General features: G+C 50.3%; 3 protein-coding genes across 7 annotated transcripts; 2 read left to right on the top strand and 1 right to left on the bottom strand.

The window, feature by feature from the left end:
* Window positions 1-346: 346 nt before the first annotated feature.
* SERINC4 (serine incorporator 4) lies at window positions 347-5,852 on the top strand. Of its 2 annotated transcripts, XM_008269084.4 has the most exons (12): window positions 347-476; window positions 808-984; window positions 1,153-1,331; window positions 1,760-1,839; window positions 1,960-2,053; window positions 2,312-2,523; window positions 2,710-2,805; window positions 2,899-3,025; window positions 3,401-3,473; window positions 3,912-3,960; window positions 4,099-4,252; window positions 4,440-5,852. In XM_008269084.4, the coding sequence occupies exons 1-12, from the start codon at window positions 378-380 to the stop codon at window positions 4,633-4,635; spliced, it is 1,536 nt and encodes a 511-aa protein (XP_008267306.2). In that variant the 5' UTR covers window positions 347-377; the 3' UTR covers window positions 4,636-5,852. The 2 variants fall into 2 exon arrangements, with proteins under 2 accessions (XP_008267306.2, XP_069910211.1); XM_070054110.1 differs by lacking the exon at window positions 347-476 and having other exon boundaries at window positions 619-984; window positions 2,710-3,025; window positions 4,099-5,852.
* Window positions 5,537-7,433, bottom strand: SERF2 (small EDRK-rich factor 2). Of its 2 annotated transcripts, none has more exons than XM_002717936.5 (3): window positions 7,191-7,433; window positions 6,500-6,608; window positions 5,537-5,873 (listed from the first exon to the last, which is right to left on the bottom strand). In XM_002717936.5, the coding sequence occupies exons 1-3, from the start codon at window positions 7,333-7,335 to the stop codon at window positions 5,810-5,812; spliced, it is 318 nt and encodes a 105-aa protein (XP_002717982.4). In that variant the 5' UTR covers window positions 7,336-7,433; the 3' UTR covers window positions 5,537-5,809. The 2 variants fall into 2 exon arrangements, with proteins under 2 accessions (XP_002717982.4, XP_008267307.3); XM_008269085.4 differs by having other exon boundaries at window positions 5,537-5,896; window positions 7,191-7,350.
* Window positions 7,434-17,678: 10,245 nt separating this feature from the next.
* ELL3 (elongation factor for RNA polymerase II 3) lies at window positions 17,679-21,247 on the top strand. Of its 3 annotated transcripts, none has more exons than XM_008268825.4 (11): window positions 17,679-17,898; window positions 18,139-18,174; window positions 18,518-18,630; window positions 18,746-18,932; window positions 19,036-19,115; window positions 19,245-19,320; window positions 19,793-19,958; window positions 20,040-20,082; window positions 20,198-20,369; window positions 20,559-20,603; window positions 20,684-21,247. In XM_008268825.4, the coding sequence occupies exons 1-11, from the start codon at window positions 17,767-17,769 to the stop codon at window positions 20,792-20,794; spliced, it is 1,161 nt and encodes a 386-aa protein (XP_008267047.1). In that variant the 5' UTR covers window positions 17,679-17,766; the 3' UTR covers window positions 20,795-21,247. The 3 variants fall into 3 exon arrangements, with proteins under 3 accessions (XP_008267047.1, XP_008267046.1, NP_001164787.1); XM_008268824.4 differs by having other exon boundaries at window positions 18,746-18,947; NM_001171316.1 differs by having other exon boundaries at window positions 17,767-17,898; window positions 18,746-18,947; window positions 19,793-19,940; window positions 20,684-20,794.
* The last annotated feature ends 1,382 nt before the right edge of the window (window positions 21,248-22,629 follow it).

Below are 22,629 nucleotides of genomic sequence, written 5' to 3'. Positions count from 1 at the left end.
CGATAGCTTTTCGTCTTTCTCCCTTAGCGCAGAAACAGTTCCTCTCCTCCTCCCTTGCCCCAGGGAACCGTTTGCCCAGGTTGGATGAGGTCTAATCCTAAACCAATTAAGAATGCTAATCCGCAGGAGGCTCCCTAATCTGGGGAGAACTGCCTAAGTGGGCGAGGCCCTGACAAGGAAGCACTTTCACAGGGGTATTTGCATTTACCACATCCTGGAGAGCAGTGTTCTTTTCCTGATGTCCCCATGCTGCCTTAGACCGGGAGTTCAGCCCCAGCTAAGCAGCAGGCCAATAGGATGAAGACAAACTGCTGCTACTTTCTCATCTACCTTCTTTTCATCTGGAGGACCTGGGCCTAATCCCAAGGACAAAGACGATGGGTCCAAGGGCTGACAAAGGCCCCAGCACCTCCCTGGACCTGGCGCAGCAGCGCAGCGGAGTCGGCAATGTCACAGTGAAAACCCACTTCTCCCAGGTGAGAGGGTGCTTGGCAAGACAGACAAGGAAAGCTTCCTTAAACAAGGGCTATATGAAACACTGTTAAGTGTAAGGGTGGCTGAAGCGGAGAAAGAAAACCTGTGGAGGCCAATAAAAAATGACAGGCTTTTCCTCTTGTAATGCCTGTTTTTTTTGCCTCAGTAAACTCCCTCTTCCCAGCCCCAGATGTTTGTCTAAGGAGTCTCAAAGATCTTGGAAAAACGGGGGGATTTCAGAATTCAACCTTAAGGGTTCCCCTCACACATAAATTAATCTACCCCCTTCCTCAGCAGTCTCCACCTTGCAGCCTGTATCTGCTCTGTCCCCAGGTGTCCTGCTGTGGGGCTGTTCCTAGTTCCAGCTGCTGCCACCCTGGCTGGCCGACTCTAACAGACTCTACCTGTAGCCGCCTGTTCTACATCCTCCTCCATTTGGGGGCCTCAGCAGTCTGCTGCCTCCTGCTATCAAGGACGGTAGTAGAAAGGGTCTGGGGCAGTGAACATGGGGTAAGTGGGAGGGGATGGGGTTGCAAAGTGGGGAAGGATAAAAGGAGAAAGCCTGAGATATACAAGAGGCTCAGGTTGGGGGCAGATGAGTGAACATACCAGTAAGAAATACGTACCTATCCATACATGATGACTTGCCCTTCTGTTTCTCACACACACTCCCTCCAGATCCAGATGCCAGCGGGGCTGTGTGCCCACCTCTTTGGCTACACTGACTGTCCAGTGCTCAGTGGCTCTGGGGCTGTGTACCGGGTATGTGCAGGAACTGCCATGTTCCACCTGCTGCAGGCGGTCTTACTGGTCCACCTCCACTCCCCCACCAGTCCACGGGCACAGCTGCATAATAGGTTTGTGTGTACTCTTTGGGCAGGGAGGGGACAAAAAGGAAAGTAGACATACAGGCTGGGTAAAGGAAATTCCAAGCTGAAGTAATAGCACCGTGAAGACAAAACAGGTTTTATATCCCTGCCTCTGCTGTGTGACTATGAGCCAGACACTTACCCTCTTTGACCTTCTAGTCTCTAGGTGGAGATAACAGTAGAGTTATTGTATGCAAACCCTTTGTATAAACTATAAAATACTAAACAGATGTTATTCAGGTATCTTTGAGTCAGAATTTGCTGTAGGGTGGCATAGGGTGCAATGGGCATATTCCCAGTCGCTCGCACTTGAGAATGGTTCCTCTTTTCCTATACTGTTCACTCTGCTGTTTTCAGTGTATTTTTGCTGTCTCCTTTGCCTTTTCTCCTGAGCTAGGTTCTCTTTCCCTAACCAGCTTCTGGCTCCTCAAACTGCTGTTCCTGTTAGGCCTCTGTGCTGTTGCCTTCTGCATTCCTGATGAGCACCTCTTCCCAGGTACTCTCCATTTCACACCCTGATCCAAGGGAGTAGGCCAGCATGTTCTCTAAGATAGAGTGGGTAGGAAGAGTAAGGACATGACACAGCTACATTTTCCCACTGTTGCCCAATTCACAGCCTGGCATTACATTGGCATCTGTGGAGGCTTCACATTCATCCTACTCCAGTTGGTGCTTATCACAGCCTTTGCCCATTCCTGGAACAAGAACTGGTAAGAGGGTACATAATCCAAAAAGTTCTTCCTGAGGAGGCTCTCTGGCACTGCCCGATGCAGAGGGATGGGCAATGGACATGCAGGTCACTGGTCCCGTAGCTTCCCACTGAACAGCATCAGAGAGCTCAGGAATCATGGTAACTCTGGGCCAACTGGGATGGGAATAGTCACACAATCTTCTGGGACAAGGGGAAGAGTTGGTAAATGGCAAAAACAAAGCGGAAACACCAAACCTTGTCCATCTCCCACCCTTAGGCAGGCAGGTGCAGCCCAACACTGCAGCTGGTTCCTAGCTGTGCTGCTGACTACCCTAGGATTCTACAGCATGGCCGGCGTGGGAGCTGTGTTCTTATTCCACCATTACACACACCCAGCTGGCTGCCTGCTCAACAAGATGCTGCTTAGTCTGCACCTTTGCTTCTGTGGCCTACTCACCTTCCTCTCCATCGCTCCTTGCACCCGCCTCAGTGGGTACATGCCATAAAACATTCAGACTTGTGGGGGCTTCTAGTACAGCAAATTTCAATAACCTCCCAGTGTCTGATGGAAGAATCTGTTTTTCCCCTAGTGGGTGGGGAGTCAGAAAAGCAGGTGGGGGTAGGAAGGGAGAAAATGACCATCTTGTAAGCTACAGCAGTGATCTCCATTCTCAGAGCAACCCCGCTCTGGCCTTCTACAAGCCTCTATCATCAGCTGCTATATCATGTATCTGACCTTCTCTGCGCTGTCCAGTCGTCCTCCAGAGAGAGGTAAGAGACAGGACCTGAACTGCTCTGTGCTAAGATCTTCTTGTTCCTGCCAAATACCCAGCTCCGTGCTCTTATTCTGTTCCCCCTTCACAGTAATCCTTCAAGGACAAAATCTCACCCTGTGCCTGCCTGGCTTGAGTGGAATGGAACCCCAAACACCAGATACCTCACTAGCAGTGTTAAGTGCTGGCATTATGTATGCTTGCGTGCTTTTCGCTTGGTATGTAAAAGTGTCAAGGAGAAAGAGGTGTGAGAAAAGGGAGGAGGATGCCCAGGAGGGATGGTCAGAAGAGTGTCTAGGAACATGGTTTATTGGAACTTTACAACCACTACTACCACCACAAAAAAGTAAAATTTCAAATAGCCTAGAGTGAGAAATGCTGCTCATAAACAGGGACAAACTCTAAGACTTGAGAGTTTAAAATACATACAAAGATTTTAGGGCCCCTATATGAACAAATTTAGATTTCTAAGTCCTTGCTCAAGGAGCACAGTATCCTCCCCAGAGTTCCCATATGGACCAGCTGGCAGTACATGCCCCCAGACAATCCTTCCAGCTATGTGAACGAACCAGTTTAATTCTCTTCTTTCTCAGCAATGAAGCTTCCTACCTGGCTGAGGTATTTGGGCCCTTGTGGATCATCAAGGTTTACAGCCATGAGTTCCAGGTGAGGATTCAAAGCTCTATGGCCCCAGGACCCTCCCCCACCACACACAGACACACACACATGCACACATCCTACCAACCTCCACCCAGAATGCTCAGATTCTAGCTGCTGTTACCTTTTATTGAGTACCCACAATGTGCTTGGCACTGTGCTAGATAATTTACATACACAGTCTCATTTAATTTAATCCCCACAACAACCCTGTGAGGTAGGTTATTTGCTCCATTTTACAAATGGAGAAATTGAGGCACAAAATATTAAAACATCTTACCAAAGTTTGCATAGCCAGTTATGTGCTGAAGCTAGAATTTGAACCCAGATGTGCCTCCACCTTTTACACTAGACAAATCTCTTCGTGGGGAGTGGGGTGAGTTTCTTAGATTAACACCCTCATATTCTTTTAGAGCCATTCCAAATAAGACACTTTCTGTCTTGCAGAAGCCATCACTCTGTTTCTGCTGTCCTGAAACAGTGGAGCCAGAAGATGGTGAGTTACCTAGTGAGGAGCCCTAAAAAATGGCAGCTCTGTGAAGTGCCAAAAGCCCTGAAGAGCCTTCACAAAGTAGCTGGGTGGGGAAAGAGGCATTTCAACAGCACTGATCCCATCAGCCCTTCCTCTCTGTAGGGCAAAGGGGTGGGACTGTCAAGCAAGATGACCAAGAAACCCCTCTGGCTCCTCCAGTGCAAGCCCAGCACCTCTCCTACAGCTATTCTGCCTTTCATTTCGTATTCTTCCTTGCCTCACTCTACGTCATGGTTACTCTCACCAACTGGTTCAGGTATGATAAAAGTGGGCTGAGCCACTCGCCTGCAAACTGAGCTAGTTTAGGGGAAAGTAATTCAGACCTATTCCAAAGGATTCCCAAGAGACACACATGGGTCCACGGTAATCTTTTGTGGGGGAGGCAGGACAATCTAAAAGCTTAGGTCCTGTATATTCTTTAACCAAAGGCTTTGGTTCCACAGCTATGAGGGAGCAGAACTGGAAAAGACCTTCACCAAGGGTAGCTGGGCTACCTTCTGGGTCAAAGTCGCCTCATGTTGGGCCTGTGTACTCCTCTATGTGGGGCTGTTACTGGCACCACTCTGCTGGTCTCCCACCCTGGACTCCCAATCCCCTATCTTCAGGCGACAATGCCATCAGATCAGTGTCACCAGATAACAAAGCCTCTGATCTATGTCCTGACAAACTCTGGTTCCCCTGAGGTTGCACCCCTACTCTTGGCTCAGGATAAGTGTCCAGCCCAGCTTGGTGCCACAAGGACACAATGGAGAGTCATCTCCCTCTGGGCTTAAGCCAATACCATGTCTGAACTGGAACAAGTAGCCATGCATGCCGTCAATAGAGCTACCATATGTTCATCCCAGCTCAGGAGCCTAACTCCCAAATCAGTAGCTCAAGAACCACTACTGATATGCAGTAGACAGCGTGGCACCAACCCTTTCCTGGCTCTTGAGGAAAGAACAGGGACTGAAAGACTTGGCTGTGCCCTCGGGGATTAAAAAAAGAAAAGCAGTGCAGCCCTGGGCACAGGAATATAAGCCCAGAACCAACCAGGGCATAGGAAGAAAGAAGCACAGAGGCTACCTCAGGTTTTAATCCTGATCTTGAGGTCAAGGGTTAAGTGGCAAGGCAGAAACCACCCACATTCCACAAGGACTGACAGAAGAGAATGGGAACACTTGAGAGCAGCAGGATTATTTGGCCAACTTGCAAGCGAACAGAGGAAGATGGGGAAGTGACGTATAAACTCAGGTCTTGGAGCCTTCCCTCACCTCTTAGGCCTTCAACTCCTTCGTTGGGCTGGTGTTCGAGGTCTGGGTGGCGGACAAAAATCACAGAAAAGAAGTCTCTATGGTTCTTAAAGGACTCCTCCATCACATATATCTGATACTTGTTTGGCAGACATAGTACAATAAAGGCTTTTTCTGCAAAGTCTCACTTAAGTCTACATATCCACAACCTCTTTAGGAATCTAAAGAGCTCCCCCCCTTTGGTGGGAAAGGGCAGTCATTCCTCCATCCCCATCCCCCCAAATCCCCATTCAAACCAGGCGCTCAAGGAATTACAAAGCTACTTTTAATACTTTGGGGTGTGCCCCACAGGAATAAAAAACACTGGGAAGAGGTAACCCTCTCACCCCCAGGAGTGGCCCAGGGGGAGAGAGGCTACCTGAGGGGAAGGAAGCACAAAAGGGACCCGCTGCAGACTCAGGGCAAAGGGAATGCCATCGGTGCTGGGACCTGTGAGCACTACAGGAGGAAACGCGAGCATGGTGGGACTGGCTCCAGGCACACAGGCGAAGGGCAAGAGGGTTGGACACGAAGCCACAAAGCTACTTGGGTTCCTCCTTCTTCTCGTTTGCCTTTTTCTGCTTCTGCTGCATGATCTCCGAGTCCCTGGGGGTAGAGATGATGGGGCACTGGGAGGTACCAGAGGGCAAAAAGGACAAGATGCAGGGGGATGAAGGGCACAAAGGACAAGATGGAAGTGGATGGGACAAAGTTCAGCGTGGGGCTGCTATAATTCCCACCCTAGGAGAACAAGAGGAACAGAGCTGAAGCTCAAAAGGCAATCAGACTCCATCTGGCTGTTGCCCAAGGGGTCAGAAGTCTAGCCACACAGACCAAAGGCTCTCTATTCTGTGCGGAGTACCACACCCAGCCACACGAGTGAGAGGTTGGGAGAAGGGACAAAAAAGGAACAGCAAGGAGAGCCAAAAGTATCGGGCAGTCATAATAACAACTGTATTTGAAATGTGACGCTCCCTGCCCTTGCCCTTTAAGGTCAGATCCAGGGGCATTGACAAATCAAGACTGTGGCCGGCACCCGCCCCAATGCCCTTCCTGTAAGGCTATGAGCTAACAATTTGGAGGGAGAGCGGGCAGGAAATAAAACCCTACAGGAAGCAATGCACTCTGCCCCTCAAGACAAGTCCAGATTCAAGCCCTGAGGTAGCTCTCTTTCCTGGTACAACCCTTGGTCTAACCCAGGTCTCCCCGTCCCCTCCCCTCCCTGGGGCTACCTCTGCTTGCGGGCGGCAGCAGACAGCCCGTCATCTCGGCGCTTTCCCTTAACCGAGTCGCTCTGCTTTTTCATATTCTTCTGGCGGGCGAGTTCACGCTGGTTACCGCCTAAAGAAAGAAAGCAAAGGTGAGGGGGGAGGCCGCTCTGGCCACGCACGGCGACCCTTCTCCCCGTCGCCGGATGTCCATTCCCCGGGCCCCGACACAGGCCCACTTCACGGCTTCGGGTGCTGGGCTCGATGGGAAAGGGGCCAGAGTGGCTAAGATGCCACCCACCGGGCGGGTCAAACTGCCGGGTGGGGGGAGGCCTGTTCCGAGAAGCCTGCTGGAGGAGTTCTGAGTGGGGCGGCGTGGGCACCCAGACAGGTGGTGGCGAGATGTGGGCACGGTGCTGGCCCCTGTGGGGGGATGGGCTGGATTCGGGGACGGGAGGCTCTGGGCCTACAAGAGGCTCAGAGCTTCTCACACCGCAGAAGATCGGGACGGGCCTACTCCTAACGGGAGGGTCTCGTGAAGAGACTGTGACCAAAGGACTCGATTTCCGGGCCCCGGGTAGGAGGACAACTAAAGGGCGCTCCCAGGGAAAGGCCTCGCTGGGAAAGCTAAGGGGAGGCCACGGCGAGCGATTCGGCGGTCGCCTTCAATGTGGACCGAAAGAAAGGGGAAAGGGGAAGGGGTCTCGGTGCTCACGGGTCATGGCGACGGCAGCGGCTCCGGCCTGCCTCCGTTGCGTCCCCTCGTTCTCTCCGACGTTGCAGGCCCCGCCCCCTTCTCGCAACGTAACCAAGTTTCCCCTGTGCTCCCCGCCCCTCCACGCTCGGGCGCCGACTCCCATTGGGCAAGAAGAAGCACGTGGGGCCGCGGGCCACGCTGGAGCTGGGGTGGGTATGGGGCGGAGGTTCGCAGGCGGAGCGCGCAGCGTGGGGGCGGGGCTTCCCGGCGAGGCGTTGGGCCGGCGCTGGAGAAAGTAGGCCGAGTCACGTGGGCTGGGTGGGGGTGGAGGGGTGCGGCTGGCGATGTGGCGCTCCCGCGAGACCGAGCACGTGACCGGGCAGAGTGACCTCATACGGGGACAGCTTAGAGTACAGGAAAACTCATCCTAAAGGAACGAGGAGTGAAGAATGGGCGCGATTCGCGGAGCCGAGGTGCTTCGGCCGCTTCGGTTATCAGAACTCTGGGACTAAATTTAGCCTTGCTGTAAACTTTCTACACCCAGCCACCTTTTTGACATTTGAGATGTTCACAGGCGGTGTAAAATGCGACTTGAGAAATCCCCTTCCAACCACATTGTCTTCTCCCAGGCCCTAATATTATAGAAAATCGCAGCCACATCTGCTGTGCCTTAAAACCCTGGTCTTGCTCATTGCCCCGCAGAAACTTTCGGTGTGAAAGTAGAGTGGAAGTTATTTCGGGCCTCCGGAGTCACAGACTATGAAGTTAACTCAAGGGCTGAGGTTGGGGCATGCACATGCTGTGATCACTCTCTCTGGATGTTTTCCCACTGCACTAACCCCAGGAGGCACTCGTGGTTTATGTGTTGACTGTGACTGGAAGCTAAATCTAAGCACATGTTTACTCCCAGCGCTATTCATGTGTTTACAAGATTCCACACCAAACCTGAAGAAATCAATGGATAAAGGAGAAATGCCTAGGAAAGAACACAAAAGGACTGAATGTAAATTTTGTGATTCCAGCCAGTGCCCGCAGCAGAACGTAGTTGAAGCTAGAGCTTCAAACTCACTTTCTCTTCAGCATACACCTGACAGGAAGCAGTAAACCTCAGTCATCTCCAATCCTCACAATTTCTGCCATACCCAAGTACCACCTGAACTAGTTTATTAGTACTTTAAAAAAAAAAAAAGGATTATTTTATTTGAAAGGTAAGTTACAGAGAGAAAGAAAGAGAGCTTCCATTAGCTGGTTCACTCCCCAAGTGGCCACAAAGGCAGGGGCTGGGCCAGGTGGAACCCAGGAGCCAGGAGCTTCTTCCAGCTCTACCATGTGGGTGCAAGGGCCCAAGCACTTGGGCCATCTTCAGCTGCTTTTCCCAAGCACATTAACAGGGAGTGGGACTGGAAGTGGAGGAGCCAGGGCTCGAACCAGCAGCACAGGCAGCACTTTAATCCACTGTACCACAGCACCAGCCTCTATTAGTGATGCTCAGGGTTGTGGGTATTTAGCACAGCAGTTAAGCCACCTCTTGGAGCACCACCTGCATCTCATATTGGAGTCCCTAAGTCCTGACTCTGGTCTCTATTCCACCTTCCTGCTAATGCACACCTTGGGAGGCTGCAAGTGATAGCTCAAGTCCTTAGACCTCGATTGAGTTTCCAACTCTTAGCTTCAGCCTGGCCCAGCAATGGCTATTGCAAACATTTTGGAAGTAAACCAGCAGATGGATAATCAGATAATCTCTGTCTCTCTCTCATGTGCTCTCCTTTTTTTTTTTTTCTTCTCTTCTCTCTCTTTCTCTCTCTCTCTCTTTTTAGATTTACTTAATTTATTTGAAAGGGAAAGTTGCAAAGAGAGATCTTCCATCCACTGGCTCATTCCCCAAGTGGCTACCATGGCTGTGACTGGGCCAGGACAAAGCCAGGAGCCTGGAACTCTGTTCAGGTCTCCAATGAGGGTTCAGGGGCCCAAACACTTGGGCCATCTTCCATGCTTTTCCAGACACATTAGCAGGGAGCTGGATTAGAAGTGGAATAACTGGGACATGAACCAGAGTCCATATGGGATGCTGGTGTGGCAGGCAGTGGCTTAACCCACTGTCCCACAACACCAATCCTCTCTTCCTTTCAAACAAAAATTTTAAAAGTAGGATTCTCATATCCTCAATAGCACTTCAATGCACTCTTTGGTATGTACTAAATGTAAGATGTTGCTGATACACATAACAATGTACAAATCTTGACTCCATTGCTTACCAGATTTGATTTTTGGATACTTTCTCCATGCTTCATTCTTTTTTTTTTTTTTTTCTGTCTCTCTCTCTTTGTTTTTGAATTTACTTACAAGGCAGAGAGAGAGCTCCCATCTGCTACTTCACTCCCCAAATGCCCACAACCAGGTCAAAGTCAGGAGGCAGAAACCTAATCCAGGTCTCCTATGTGGGTGGCAGGGACCTGGTTACCTCAGCCATCTCCTGCTGCTTCTTAGGGTGGACGTTCACAGGCAGCTGGACTAGGGAGTGGAGCTGGGATCTGACCCAGGCACTCTGACACGGGATGCATGTTCCAAGGGCTGTCCTAAGTGCTGCACCAGATGCCCGCCTTTCTATGCTCCAGTGCTTTGTATTCCTTAACACTGTGGAAAGGATTAAAATAGGTAACTTGTTATAAAGGGCTTGGCCCATAATAAGCCATTAATATCTCCTTCATCCCCATTCTTGGAGTCATAAAACTTCTTCTTCATTTTCCAAATCCTTCTTTCTCTCTGTGGTAGCCAGTCTCTGAAATAGCCCCCAATGACCCTCCCTCCTGGTAATTATACTCTCATGTAGTTCTACCCCACACTTAAGCAGGGTTCATCTGTGAGACCAATGGAATATGGCAGAAGGAGTGCCATGGCACTTCTGGTGCTTAACTATAAAAGACATCATAGCTCTGCTTTGCTCTCCCTTGGATCTTTGTCTCTCAGAAGAGCCAACTGCCATGTCAGGAGGAGAGGCCCATGTGGTGAAGAACTGAGGCCTTCAGCCAAGGGCTAGGGGTAGGGAAGTACTCTTGCTCACAGTAGTGTGAGTGAGTTTAAAAAAAAAAAAAAAAGATTTATTTGAAAGAGTTAAAGAGAGGGCAAGCCAAAGGCAGAGATGGTGGGGGCAGGGGGAGGGGGAGTACATTTAGGGCTGGGCCAGGCCAAAACCAAGAATCAGGAGCCATGAGCTTCATCCAGGTCTCCCACATGGGTGCAGGGGCCCAAGCACTTGGGCCATCTTCCACTGCTGCCCCAAGCACATTAGCCAGGAGCTGGATTGGAAGTGGAGCAACCAGGTCTCGAACTGGAGCCCATATGGGAGCCAGTGCTGCAGGCCATGGCTTTACCTGCTATGCTACGTTGCTGGTCCCCATGAGTGAGTTGTGGTTGTGGATCCTCTAGGCCAGTCAACTACTGCAATGACTGTGACCTCAAGAGATCCTGTGCCAGAATTACCCAATTAGCTTCTTCTGAATTTCTGACCAACAAAAAATGTGAGATAACAAATGTTTGTTGTTTTAAGCCTCTAGGTTTTGTTATTTGTTATGCAAGTATAGACAAATAATATGCCTTTCTACCCACAGCCTGATCTCCTTTAAAGATCTCTGAACAATGGCCAGGCTAATCCTCTGCCTTGCAGCGCCGGCACACAGGGTTCTAGTTCCAGTTGGGGCGCCGGATTCTGTCCCGGTTGCCCCTCTTCCAGGCCAGCTCTCTGCTGTGGCCCAGGAAGGCAGTGGAGGGTGGCCCAAGTACTTGGGCCCTGCACCCCATGGGAGACCAGGAGAAGCACCTGGCTCCTGCCTTCAGATCAGCGTGGTGCACCGGCTGCAGCGTGCCAGCCGCGGCGCGCCGGCCGCGGCAGCCATTGGAGAGTGAACCAACGGCAAAAGGAAGACCTTTCTCTCTCTCTCTCTCACTGTCCACTCTGCCTGTCAAAAGATAAAAAAAAAAAAAATTAAAAAAGATCTCTGAACAAGATTCAGACTTTGAAAAGAGCAGTCTTTCCTGACTCCTTTGCATTGCAGTATGAAAGTGGGAGGTTAAGATGAAAACATGGAAGTGTTTCCCTTTTCCTCACTCTGGCCAAGCTGTAACTTCACCCCCATGGCCAGGACACAGTCCCAACTCTCAGCAACCTAAAAGAACATGGGAAGGAAGAATTGAACTGTTTGAAATCCCTGAACTGGAGGAGGCTGAGCTGAAAGAATTAGGGGAGACTGCAAAGCCGTAGGTCTTCAGGACAAGGAGCTTAAAGTTTAGAAGTTAGGGTGGGCTCTGGGCAGGATAGGCGGGGACAGCAGGAATGCCATTAGGGAGAGGTAGGTACTGCAGCCTGAGGCAAGGAAGAAAACTCCATTTAAACCCAGCACAGAGCTGAGAGTTAGGGAATCAATTAGACATAAGAATAGAACCAAGGCTGAAAGGGATAAGGCAGAGGGCTTAGGGACCCCAGACAGAAAGAGAGAAGAAAACTGTACCTCAGTGGTGGGAATAACATCTGCATAACTACAGGCATCACCAGCAACAGTCTGATCACAACTCCTAAGAAGTAAAGCTTTTTGGGGAGCTGGCGCTGTGGTGCAGTGGGTTAACACCCTGGCCTGAAGCGCCGGCATCCCATATGGGCCCCAGTTTGAGTCCCGGCTGTTCCACTTCAATCCAGCTCTCTGCTATGGCCTGGGAAAGCAGTAGAAGATGATCCAAGTCCTTGGGCCCCTGCATCCACATGGGAAGACCTGGAGGAAGCTCCTAGCTCCTGGCTTTGGATCAGTGCAGCTTCGGGCATTGTGGCATATTGGGGAGTGAACCACCAAATGGAAGACCTCTCTCTCTCTCTCTCTCTCTCTCTCTCTCTCTCTGCCTCTCCTCTCTCTGTGTAATTCTGACTTTCAAATAAAAAAATAAATCTTAAAAAAAAAAAAGTAAGGCTTTCTGGCTTCTCCGCCCCATATTCCCAGTGGTGCCTAACCACATGGGCACCCTTGCATGCAGAACGACCATAGAACCAGCCCCATGGGGAATACTGAGCGAGCCAGAGAGAGGAATGAAATAGCATGGGCTGAGGCAATGAATTCTCTTGGGCACCTGCCGCCTCATTATCAACTCCAGCAACCCAGGTGAGTGAAAGAGCAGAACAACCTTATAACCAGTCTCCTATTATCAACTGGTCCCCCCTACACCCCTCACCACCACTGCTACCCTTACCCCTACCCAAGAATCTATTTTCAATCCTCAGAAGCCAGCCTGGACACCACACCTGCAGTGAAATTTTTTCGGGAGTTATCATAGGAGATTCATTTATTCTTTCAACAAATATTCATTTTACACTGACTATTGTATTAAGCACTGGATATACAATGATGAATAAAATATACATCTCTGGGGCAACTATTTGGCCTAGCTGTTAAGACATCAGTTGGGGGCTGGTGTGTGGTGTAGCAGGTAAAGCCGCCACCTGCAATGCCAGCATCCCATATAGGCACCGGTTTGTGTTCCAGTTGCTCTACTTCAGATCTAACTCCCTGCTAATGGCCTGGGAAAGCAGCAGAAGGTGGCCCAAGTGCTTGGGACCCTACTATCCATGTGGGAGATCTGGAAGAAGCTCTTGGCTCCTGGCTTCGGCCTAGCCCAGTCCTAGAGGTTGCAGCCATCTGGGGAGTGCCTTTCCCTTATCTATAACTCTTTCAAATAAATAATAAAAAATACATCTTAAAGAAAATATGAATTTACTTGAATAATAATAATAAAATAAGAAGAAGAAGACATCAGTTGGGGCACATCTCGTGTTAGTGGGCCTATGTTCAGGTTCCAGCTCTACTTCTATTTCTGGCATCCTATAGTGTGCACCCTAGGAGGCAGCAGCAGGTGGCTTAAGTAGTTGAGTCCCTGTCACCCACATGGGGGACCTAAATTGAGTTCCCAGTTCCTGGCTTAGCCTGGTCCAATCCCAGCCATTGTGGGCATTTGGGATGTGAACAAGCAAATGGGAATTCTGTGTCTCATTATCTGTTTCTGTCTCTCCACCTCTCAAAAAAATTAATATTTAAAAACAGAAACTTACATCTCTGTGCTCATGAAATTTAGAAGAAAAAGGTTCCAAATATACTTTGTCACTCTCCCTCTCTTTCATGTAAATGCATAAGTATTTGTGTGTGTGTTTACAAATTGATAGTAATTGCTTTAAAAGAACATTCTTTGCAAGAGTGGTATTCAAAATATTTCACAGGAAACTAAGAATAAGCACTGACCCATCAAAGCAGATGTCGGTATAATTTGAATGAAGACTCTCTGTGAACAAGTCTAACTGTGCTGGTACAAAATAACTGAAGAGTACAGCCGGTTCCATGAAGGAAGTACACCTGTGGATTTTGTAGACCTTACATTTTTCTTCTTCTTTTTTTTTTTTTTAAAAATTACCTTTATAAATTAATATAAGAGAAGATTTAATGTATTGTAAATCTTAATTTTTTAAAAAAGATTTATTTATTTATTTGAAAGGCAGAGTTATAGAGAGGCAGAGGCAGAGAGAAAGGTCTTCCATCTGCTAGTTCACTCCCCAAATGGCTGCAAAGGCTGGAGCTGGGATTGATCTGAAACTAGGATCCTGGAGCTTCTTTAGGGTCTCCCCCATGGGTGCAGGGACCCAAGTACTTGAGCCATCTTCTATTTCTCTCCCAGGCACATTAGCAGGGAGCTGGATTGGAAGTGGAGCAGCCGGCGCTAGAATCAGCGCCCATATGGGATGGTGGTACTGTAGGCGGTGGCATTACTGGTACACCACAGCACCATCTCTTTAAACAAAAAACAAACAAACAAAAAAACAAACAAGACAAGACATTTAAAAAGCAGAGCTAGAAAGAGAGAGAGAGGAGCTGCTGGTTTACTCCCCAAATGGCAGCAATAGCCAGGGGTGGGCCAGGCTGAAGCCAGGACCCAGGCTTCATCCAGGTCTCCCACATGAGTGGCAAGGTTCCAAGTACTTAGGCCATCTTACCCTGCATTAGCAAGTGCATTAGCAGGGAGCTTGGTGGGAGATGGAGCCCCTAGGACTCGATGCTGCACTGCAGAATGGATGCCGGCACCCCCACCTGCGGCTTAACCTGCAATGTCACACACAACACTGGTCCCTGCAGACCTTAATTTTAATTAAGAAAATGAAGCAAGTGACATTTCAGTTGAGGCAAAAGGATGAGGAGTTAGCCAGGCCAAGGAAGGAAGGGCAGGGAGAACAGTACAAGAGAGGAAATGAAATGTCAGAAAGCCCTAAGGCACTGCTCTCCCAGGCTTTCTTGTGGAGAGCTACAAGGGTAGTGGATGGGGAATAGGCACTTCTGTAATACCTAATGAGCAGGGTGGTGAGAAACTGGGTCAGAAAGATGGAGAGGGCAATGAAGGATCCCGGTTACTAATGCTAATACAATGACTAGCTGACATTAAGTAGCGCTTGCTAGGTACACCTAATGTCCTTTTCTTATTTGTGCATCACAATGATCTTCTCAGGTGTCATTAGCCCCCTCTTCTGATTTAGAAACTCGGCACAGGTAGGTTGAATAACTTCCCCAAGGAAACTCAGATAAGAAGAGGTGGCACTGGGAGTCTAATGCAGCCTGTGTTCTTTATCAGCAGGATATGAGTTTTTGTGGCTTAACATTTTTTTTTTCACTTACCAGAGAGAGAGAGAGAGAGAGAAAGAGAGAGAGAGAAACGGAGAGGCGGAGGATCAACCAAGTGAGCCACGGCACCGGCCCCCCCCCACAAAAAAAATTTTTTTTTTAAAGAAGACTAACCCTGCTCCACCTGCAGTCTGCCCTGCCTCAGTTGCTGTAAATTTCATCCTTCTAGTTTATTCTGCCTAAAAATCCCGGAGTCATTCTTTTTTTTTTTTTTTAAGATTTATTTATTTATTTAAAAGTCATAGTTACACAGAGTGAGAAGGAGAGGCAGACAGAAAGAAAGAGACGTCTTCCATCTGATGGTTCACTCCAAATTGGCTGCAAAGGCTGGAGCTGCGCTGATCAGAAGCCAGGAGCCAGGAGCCTCCTCCAGGTCTTCCCACATGGGTGCAGGGGCCCAAGGACTTGGGCCATGTTGTACTGCTTTCCCAGGCCATAGCAGAGAGCTGGATCAGAAATGGAACAGCCAGGACTTGAACCGGCGCTCATCTGGGATGCTGGCACTGCAGGCAGCGGCTCCACCTACTATGCCACAGCGTCGGCCCCTGGAGTCATTCTTGCTGTCATTTCTCTCCCATGCACCACATTCAGTCTTTCAGGAAATCCTGTTGGGTCTATCAATATCAACAGGTTCAGAACTCTGTATCCTTCTACCTGGTCCAAGATGATGCCATCATCTCTAGCTTGGATTACTGAAATAGCCTCTGAACAGATCACATTGCTTTCATCTTTGTCTCCCTTAGAGTCTGTCCTCAACATAGCAACCAGACTGACTTTGTTTTTTATTTGTTTGAGAGTCAGAGTTACAGAGAGAGAAAGAGAGATCTTCCATCTGCTGGTTCACTTCCCAAATAGCCACAATAGCCAGGGCTGGGTCAGGCTGAAGACAGGAGCCAGGAGTTTCATCTGGGTCTCTTACATGGCTGCAGGGGCACACACACTTGGGCCATCTTCTGCTGCCTTCCCAGGCACATTAGTAGGGAGCTGGATTGGAAGCATAGCAGCAGGGACTCAAACTGGAGCCCATATTGGATGCCAGCACTGCAGAAAGCAGTTTTACCCACTGTACTATAGTGCTGACCATTTTTAAAATTTCAACTAATTAAGAGACAGAGAGACAGGCAAAGAGATCTCTCATCTGCTGATTCACTCCTCAAATGCCCACAACAGCTGAGATTGGGGCTAGGCCAGGCAGAAGCCAGGAGCCTGGAACTCAATCTGGGTCTCCCATGTGAATGGCAGAAATTCAACCCCTTGAGTTATACAACATACATTTTAAGTGTACTCTTTGGGGGCCAGCGCTATAGCATAACTGATGAAGCCGTCACCTGCAGTGCTACCATCCCATGTGGGTGCCAGGTTCAAGTCATGGCTGTTCCACTTCTGGTCCAGCTCTCTGCCATGGCCTAGGAAAGCAGCTGAAGATGGCCTAAGTCCTTCGGCACCTGCACCCGCGTGGGAGATCAGGAAGAAGCTCCTGGCTTCAGATTGGCTCAGTGCAGCTCCAGCCATCGCAGCCACTTGAGGAATGAACCAGCAGATGGACGACCACTCTCTCTTTCTGTCTGTGCCTCTCTGTTACTCTGCCTTTCAAATAAATAAATAAATTTTATTTTATTTTATTTTTAAGGTCTTCCCTCTGTTGGTTCACTCCCCAAATGGCCACTACAGCCGGCGCTGCACCAATCTGAAGCCAGGAGCCAGGTGCTTCCTCCTGGTCTCCCATACGAGTGCAGGGCCCAAGAACTTGGGCCATTGGCCAATCCAGTCCAGAGCTGGACTGGAAGAAGAGCAGCTGGGACTAGAACCCGGTGCCCATATGGGATGCCGGCACCGCAGGTGGAGGATTAACCAAGTGAGCCACAGCGCCGGCCAAATAAATTTTTTTTAAAGTGTACTCTTTGATGAGTTTTGAGAAATAAATGAGAAATCTGATTTGAAGTGGAGGCCATTTCAAGGTCACTTGAAATTATTCAGGTCCAAGGTTTCCACAGAGGGTTCCTGATTAGGAAAGTGGACAATAGCAGGGCTCTTGAGAAACATAACCAAGAGCCGGCCTGAGTTTGGCGTTGGAGTCTTACTGTAGCAGAATCTGGACTTCTGGAATTCCTGGCACCTCCTGAGGGAGAAAGCTCTCCTCAGCACTCTCACCTGTGTTTAGGACGGAAGGTGAGACCTGGGAGAGGCCCGAGACTGAATTTTTGCTCTCCTCTGCCCTGGAAGTCTGCCACCACGCAGGACCCCCATCCTTGCTCACCGATGGGGGGCGCTCCAGCTCGTGACATCCAAACCTAAACCTCACCGCTGCCACGCCACCCACAGCGCCGGATAGCCTGTCTGCTTTAGTTGATTACTAGCTTCCGATCCACAACACCGTGGCATCCTCTGACCCCGCGGGTCTCTGGGACTCACCGTCTTCGGGGTGCAAACGGCTGATAATCCCCTACCGGCCGGTCCCTCTTTCCCCACACTTAGAGGCTGAAACCCTGCAGCGGTTGCTGGTTCAATTTTTCACTTAGAAACAGTGAGTTCAGGGTGGCTGGGGAAACTGAGGCAGGACTGGAGATTCTGGGCAAGGGATCAGGCTCTGGCTGCAGACTCCACCTCTCCAGAGCTGGGATAGCCCTTCCGAAAGCCCACAGCGGTCCACGGCAATCCAAGAAGAAACCGCCTGGGTCCCCGCGGATGCCCCGGGAGAGCCGGGCGCCGCCCACGCAGCTGAGGAACCTCAGGGTTGGCGCTGGCTGGGTGGAAGTGGGTTTGGGGCGGGGCCCGGGCAGAGGGCGGGGCAGACCTGGGCTCACCGGCTGTGCCCGCCAAGCCCTGCACAGAGGAGGCGGAGGCGGCGGCCCTGACTCGTGGCCCCTGTGCTGCTTGCGATCGACCTCGCTGCCATGGAGGAACCCCAGGAGCCTCTGACTGGGAAGCTCCGGCTCTGCTTCTCCTCGGCTCCTCGGACCAGCGTCTCACTGCTCAGGCTCAACGAACCGGCGCTGCGGGCGCTTCGAGAGTGTCAGCGGCAACAGGTGCGGCGGGTCCCCGGGCCCCTCTTTCCTAACCCCTTCATCTGCAGAGGAGCCTGGCGCCTCCGCCGCCGGCGACCCTGGAGAAGGGACCGCGCAGGGGTGGGGGCGTCCGTAGGCTCCGACTTCTCCACCTCTTGAAGTGAAGCCCGTGGAGCAGGTGCCCTGGGCCCCCGACGCCGGATCCTGGGGACACCGCTTTGCCTGTGCTCTCTCAGCTCCAGTGTGTGCTCTCCCCCGCAGGTTCACCCGCTGATCGCTTTCCAAGGCCACCGCGGAGTAAGTGCAGGCTCGTGTGTGTGAGCGAGTTGGGGGTGAGGGAGCACAACCACCCGCCCCGGGAAGATGTGGTCAGGGCTGGAGGCTGCTAGGGTGACGGTCTGAGGAAGTTCCGAGAACAGAACCCCCAAAGGGGCGAGGGGGCCGCTGGGACTGTGGTCCCAGGAGACTGTGGTTGAGGGCACTGTGCCGTCTCAGCCTCCTGGGACACCCAGGCCCAGCTGCACCTGCTGTGCTAACGAGCCCCGTGGGGCTCCCTTGTCTTCTGCTGGCTCAGGAAGGAGTGGCGTTGGCAGGAGAGGGACTGGCTGACCTCATGGGGCTGTCTCCTTCTATCCCCCAGTATTTGAGGTTCCCAGGCCCTGGCTGGTCCTGCCTCTTCTCCTTCATAGTGTCTCAGTGTGGTCAGGAGGGCAGCAGCGGCGGCATGGACCTTGTGTGCCAGAGCTTAGGCAGGTAAGAGCAAACAGGTAGCAGGTAAGAAAGGGTTTGCAGGAAGCGGGGGAGGGGAATGTGAAGAGGTGCTTAGTTGTTCTCCACCCTACTGGTGTTTTCCACCACTCCTTCCCAGATCTGGGCCAAACCGTCTCCACTGCCTGGGCCCCCTCAGGGAGCGCCTCACTATCTGGGCAGCCATGGACTCCGTCCCAGCCCCGTGGTTAATTCAGGGACACAACCTGACAGAAGATGCTGGAGATCCCGAGCACTGGCCCAACAGAGCAGACTCTTCTGCGGCAGATGCAGTATCACAGTCACAGGTGGCACTGGAGGAGGTGTGGCCAGAAACGGCAGGGAGCTGTGAGAAGGTGGGGCCCGGCCCTAAGCCCAGGGAGTAAATGCTTCTGCCACTTTCCCTGCCAGGTGCCAGATCCACTGGCAAGCCACCAAGGACAGTCACTCCCAGGATCTTCGCGGGAGCACACAGCACAGTGGGAAGTGAGGTACTTGGGACAGGGTGGGACTCATGAGCCCTGGCATGGCTCACCTGTCTAATCGCCACTTATAACGCAGCGATAAAAGATCTGGTCTCACCTGGTACCCTGCTCTTATCCCCTCTTCAAACGTCCTAGGAACCAGACCCATCTGCGAAACAGAGAGCCTGATCAGGCACAGCTTTCCTCTGCCAAACAGAAACACCTGGACAGGGTAAGGGCTTTTCGGGAGCACTTTCAGTCAGGCTAATGTTAAAACTGGAAGCTCATGAAATAGGAAGACTTTTTTTTTTAAGGTTTATTTATCTGAAAGGAAGAATTACAGAGAGAGAGGAAGAGACAGAGAAAGATCTTCCATCCACTGGTTCATTCCCTAAATGGCTGCAATGGCCAGGGTTGGGTCAGGCCAAAGCCAGGAGCCTGGAACTCCACCCAGGTCTCCCGCATGAGTGGCAGGGGCCCAAGCACTTGGGCCATCTTCAGCTGCTTTCCCAGGCACATTAGCAGAGAGCTGGATTGGAAGTGGAGCAGCCAGGACTTGAACTGGTGCCCATATGGGATCACAGCATCACAGGTTGTAGCTTAACATACTGCACCCTACACTGGCCCCAAATGGGAGGACTTTTTGAAAGACAAGATGGGAAGCTCCTGGACTGCTTATGTCACACAGGTATTTTCCTTAATAGAAACGTTCAGCATCTACAGCCACAATAGGACTAGAAGAGAAGAGACTCAGAGCTCTACCTCTAGCTCCAAGTCCCCCACAAGAGATGCCCAGTCAGGACTTACAAGAGGGAGAAGACTGGGAGGAAGGAGATGAAGACAGGGACCCCAGTCCCTCTGTTCAAGCAGGTGAGTTAGTGAGAGGAGGGTAAAAATGCCACGGTGGAGAAGAGCCCTATTACCACTTGTGTTTGCTTGCTTGCTTCCTAGACTCTGAATCCCCAAGTCCTGAAGAGGTACCGGATTACCTCCTGTGAGTTCACTGCCATTTCCAATTTCATCAAGCTTCGTGCAGATTTTAACTTCCTGGAAGCTGGGAGTTTTGGGGGGCAGTGAAAATGAAGGTGACAACTGTGTGCTCCTGGCAGGCAATACAAGGCCATCCACAGCGTAGAGCAGCAACAGGCCTATGAGCAGGACTTTGAGACAGATTATGCTGAATACCGCACCCTGCATGCCCGTGTTGGGGCTGCAAGCCAGCGGTTCATAGAGCTGGGAGCAGAGATCAAGAGAGTTCAGCGAGGATCTCCGGAATACAAGGTAAGGACTGGACCCAGGCTGGTTTTCCAGCCCCACTGGCCACTAAACTTCTTGCTAACTTAAGCTGTGTTTGTTCAGCAACTAGGCAAAGTGACAAGTAAACTTGTTTTGACAGAGAAGTCTGTCACATGGGTGTTAATTTCCCTTATTTCTCAATGTGGAGCTCAGCACTAGTATTTTCTGTTTCAGGTATTAGAAGAAAAGATAGTCCAGGAGTATAAAAAGTTCAGGAAGGTAAGACAAGGTGTGGGAATGGAAGCAGGAAGGCAGACATGACGATTTTAGGTCCTAACATGGATACCCTTTCTCCTCAGCGGTACCCAGGTTACCGGGAAGAAAAGCGCCGCTGTGAGTACCTGCATCAGAAACTGTCCCACATTAAAGGCCTCATCTTGGAGTTTGAGGAGAAGTACGGGGGCAGCTGAAGCTGTCATGAGGGCTCTTGACCCTCTGCCCGGTGAGATATGAACAAAGCAGCTATCAACCAGTTAACTGTATGCTTTCCTTAGGAATTCATGGTGCACGCAGGGAGCTGCTTGGGTTTTACAGGTTTTTGATCATTGCCGTTTTAAGTTGGGCACAGGGCCAAGGCTCCACAGCTCTGCCCAGGAGACTAGGGGAGGTAGCAGAACCGTGGCTTTTTCACCTTAGTGTTTTCAAATTCTGAGAAATGACATTATTTCCAGGACAAGATACTCTGAGGATATTAGACAAACTAAAGGGAATTTAGCCTGGTAGCCTCCCTAAGGAAGCAATGAGAACTTTCGGTAACAGAGTTAAAGCAGCTTATAGCACACCTGGATATAATGGGAAAGGGCTTGGGTGTTATACATGTACTGATTGTGAATTTTTACAACATGATTAAAACAGTAAAACTGTTCCTGTGTCTTTTGTCTTCCTTAAACTCTGCAAGTCGGTGGTCTTACCCATAGCTGTACACTGAAATGCTTCTGGGCTAAAAACTCAGATCTGGGGGCAGGTGTTTGACCTAGCAGTTAGGATGCCCATATCCCCTATCAAAGAAACTGGGTTCAATCCCTGGCACCTAACAGACCATGGGAAGTAGCAATAACTAGTCAATTGCATGGGTTCCTGCCACCCATGAGGGAGAACTAAACTGAGTTCCTGGCTCCCAGCTCTGGCCCCAGCCCCAGCTGTTGCAGGCATTTGACGAGTAATCAGAAGACGGGAACTCGCTCTCTTTCTGCCCCTCAACTAAATAATTGAAAAATAAAAACTAGATCCCCATACCCCAACCTAGGTGTTAGGAGTTAGAATCTCTAAGACTATGGCTTACACATTTACTTTTTAAAAGCATATACATGATCATGTCTATCTTGCTATACAGCCCTTCCAAATTAATTTAAAAAATTTTTTTTGAAACAGAGAAGGGAGAGGAGGGACAGAAAAATCTTCCATCCATTGGTTCACTCCCCAATTGACTACAACTGTTGCAGGCCGAAGCCAGGAACCAAGAACTTATTCCCAGTCTCCCACATGGGTGCAAGTGCCCAAAGACTTGACCCATCTTCTGCTTTCCCAAGCACATTTGTAGGGAGCTGCATCAGAAGTGCAGCAGCCAGGATTTGAATGGGTGCCCATATGGGGACTGCAGGCTTTGGCTTAACGTGCTGCGTTATAGCGCTAGTCTTGCCCAAATTCATCTTATAATTGACAGCTGGAGACAGTAGGGACAAAGTTCTTTTCTGAACACAGGGGTGTATAGGATCACTTCCAAGTAGGGCTCCTATCTGGAGTTATCCTGTATACACAATTTTGATCTGGCTACGCAAAGTGGGAAATGGTTCAATTCATTTGAACTAAAGATCACTCCAGTCCTGTCCCTTTTCACCCCTTTCTGTTGCAGAAGGAAGTGCAGGCTTCACTCCCAACTGCTTTTCTCTGGTTCTACCAGAGAGGGAAGTTAATGGGCCACACCTTAGGCTTTGGGGGAAGAGAGCTGCACCCAGCAATTCCTGAACCCCAACTTGATGCCACACCCACATAGGACATTTCTGGGCAGAGAACAGTCTTTGGGAGGTGTAGGCAAGCAGTAAGCACAGCTGCATGGCAAGGATAAACAACAACCCATCCTTAGGGCATTGGCAGGGCCAGAAACAGCCCAAGCACAAAGGCCCCTCACCTGTTTTAATCATCAGGCTGGGGACATGGGCAACAATGTGAGGCTACAAAGAAAGGGGAAGTTTGTAAAGGATTTGTGAGTTGGACTCAGTTGACCACTACAGTAGCTAGTATTTGG

The sequence above is a fragment of the Oryctolagus cuniculus genome, chromosome 12, assembly GCF_964237555.1.
Source record: "Oryctolagus cuniculus chromosome 12, mOryCun1.1, whole genome shotgun sequence".
Taxonomy (NCBI): domain Eukaryota; kingdom Metazoa; phylum Chordata; class Mammalia; order Lagomorpha; family Leporidae; genus Oryctolagus; species Oryctolagus cuniculus.
Note: the sequence above shows the minus strand (reverse complement) of the source record. Positions and strands in the feature narration are given on the sequence as shown.